At 45.1% G+C, this 2,649-nt stretch overlaps 1 protein-coding gene across 1 annotated transcript; it reads left to right on the forward strand.

Moving 5' to 3' along the window:
* Window positions 1-923: 923 nt before the first annotated feature.
* Window positions 924-1,928, forward strand: TAS2R38 (taste 2 receptor member 38). The gene has a single exon (XM_059395589.1). The coding sequence runs from the start codon at window positions 924-926 to the stop codon at window positions 1,926-1,928; it is 1,005 nt and encodes a 334-aa protein (XP_059251572.1).
* The last annotated feature ends 721 nt before the right edge of the window (window positions 1,929-2,649 follow it).

The following is a 2,649-nucleotide window of genomic DNA, read 5'->3' on the forward strand; positions in this document are numbered from 1 at the left end:
CCCATACACAGGCCACCATAAGGACTTTGCTTTTATGGTGAGAGAAATAAGAGGCCCTGAAAGCCCTAAACAGAGCAATGACATGATCTTAGTTGTATTTTAGCAGGATCACTACCATTGCTTTGTAGGAAAATGGGGTAAGGAAGTGGGGCGTGGAAAGCAGAGTGAGCAGTTAAAAGGCCTCTGCAATAATCTGGGCCAGACCACCCCCTGCCCACTCCCTTCGTGGTAGGTGCTGGCCTCATTCACAGTAATGCTTCTCATTCCAGCACAGTGCTTGGCATAATGATGATGCTTGAATGAAATCTTTCGCAACGGCAGTCTTAACTAATGTGTGCTGATGCCAGGAGAGGAACTATGCATTCATCCACATGAAAAACAAAGTCTATGATAAGAGTCATGCCTCAGAGGTGATAGAAGAAGGCAGGTCAATGGAAAGAGGCACCATTTCAAACCTTAGTTCATTAAGAAGATATGTTTTGCCTGTTGCCAGTTCCCTTCAAACCCATAAGCAAATCCCGCTCCCTTCTCCCATGCAGGTCCAGATGGGCATGCAAAACCAGACTTGGAAAACTGAGACCCTGTCTTGTTTGCATCCCTGATGCTGTGCCAGAGCCCTCTGAGAAGGATGTTGTATGGACACACCTAGGTTTATTAAAAGCTTCTGCATCACCCAAAAGAAAGAACCGTCAGTCCTCTGCTCTTACAATGAGCCCTTGTGTGTGTCCAAGAGATATTCCAAAACAGCGATATATCCCTCTTCTAAGTTTGCTGTCAGAAATTCTTATGTCCTCACTTTGGGAAAGATCCAGGGAAAGAGCCTGATGCCTTGTGAAGGAGAGGTCCTGGCTTATAATGTACACTGACACTTCTCTGCTGGGTGGTATGTTGAGCCTTAGATTAACCAAGTAAGAAGAGACATCATGTTGACTCTGACTCCTGTCATAACTGTGTCCTATGAAGTCAAGTGTGCATTTCTATTGCTTTCAGCCCTGGAGTTTGCAGTGGGGATTCTGACCAATACCTTCATTTTCTTGGTGAATATTTGGGACGTGGTGAGGAGGCAGCCACTGAGCAACTGTGATCTTATCCTTCTGAGTCTCAGCCTCACCCGGCTTTTCCTGCATGGGCTGCTGTTCCTGGATGCCCTTCAGCTTATATACTTCCAGCGCATGAAGGACCCACTGAGCCTCAGCTACCAGATCATCGTCATGCTCTGGATGGTCACAAACCAAGCTGGTCTGTGGCTCACCACCTGTCTCAGCCTTCTCTACTGCTCCAAGATTGTCCGTTTCTCTCACACCATCCTGCTCTGCTTGGCAAGCTGGGTCTCCAGGAAGGTCCCCCAGATGCTCCTGGGTGCCATGGTTTTCTCTTCCATCTGCACTCTCATCTGTTTGGGGGATTTTTTTAGTAGATCAGGCTTTGGGTTCACAACTACGCTCTTCATGAATAATACAGAACTCAATTTGCAAATTACAAAACTCAATTTCTATTATTCCTTCATCTTCTGCACCTTGGGGTCCATCCCGCCTTTCTTGCTTTTTCTGGTTTCTTCTGGGGTGCTGATTGTCTCTCTGGGGAGGCACATGAGGACAATGAAGGCCAAATCTAAGGACTCCCATGACCCCAGCCTGGAGGCCCATATCAAAGCACTCAGATCTCTCATCTCCTTTCTCTGCCTCTACGTGGTGTCCTTCTGTGCGGCCCTCATTTCAGTGCCTTTACTGATGCTGTGGCGCAACAAGATCGGGGTAATGATATGTGTAGGGATCTTAGCAGCCTGTCCCTCGATACACGCAGCAATCATAATCTCAGGCAATGCAAAGCTAAGGAGAGCTGTGGAAACCATTCTACTCTGGATTCAGAGCAGCCTAAAGGTAAGGGCAGACCACAGGGCAGATCCCAGGACTCCAGATCTATGCTGAGAGCAGGCACAAAATGGGCTCTTCATGAATATGCCTTTGATTGTTCATAAAACCTTCAGAAACCTATTCCAGTTTCTTCTGTAGGCATAAGTGAGAGTCTCTCCAGTTTATGTCAATGAACCCATCCATAGTAGAATAAAATAATTAAAGCTCTATCTATGGCCGAGGCAAGAATGACGTGCATGGGTTCTTCAAGTTTGTTTTGAAAAAGAATGAAATAGAGAGGTGATGTACTCAGTGTAAATGCTTTGTATACTACAGATTATTTGTGCTTTGCTATGAACCAAACCATGGCAAATCACCTCTTACCAAATACTATATAAACCCCAGGATAACATGATTGGCTTTCCACGTGTTTTCTAAACCTGTTTCTTAAATCTGTTCTTATATTCCTGGGTCTCATAATGCTTGTCCAATTATCATGGCCACTTATAATTTTTTAAAAATGAGAAAATACATTTAAGTGTTAGAGAAGTTCCTTGAAGTAATTAAAAATAGAGCTTCCCTATGACCCTGCCATTGCACTCCTGGGTATTTACCCCAAAGATACAGATGGAGTGAAAAGAAGGGCCATCTGCACCCCAAAGTTTATAGCAGCAATGGCCACGGTCGCCAAACTGTGGAAAGAACCAAGATGCCCTTCAACGGATGAATGGATAAGGAAGATGTGGTCCATATACACTATGGAGTATTATGCCTCCATCAGAAAGGACAAATACCT

Source organism: Mustela nigripes, chromosome 4 (assembly GCF_022355385.1).
Source record: "Mustela nigripes isolate SB6536 chromosome 4, MUSNIG.SB6536, whole genome shotgun sequence".
NCBI classification, from domain to species: Eukaryota; Metazoa; Chordata; class Mammalia; order Carnivora; family Mustelidae; genus Mustela; species Mustela nigripes.

What these genes read in the sequence shown, in the direction of transcription:
- TAS2R38 (XM_059395589.1), top strand. Translation starts at nt 924, where the DNA reads ATGTTGACTCTGACTCCTGTCATAACTGTGTCCTATGAAGTCAAGTGT.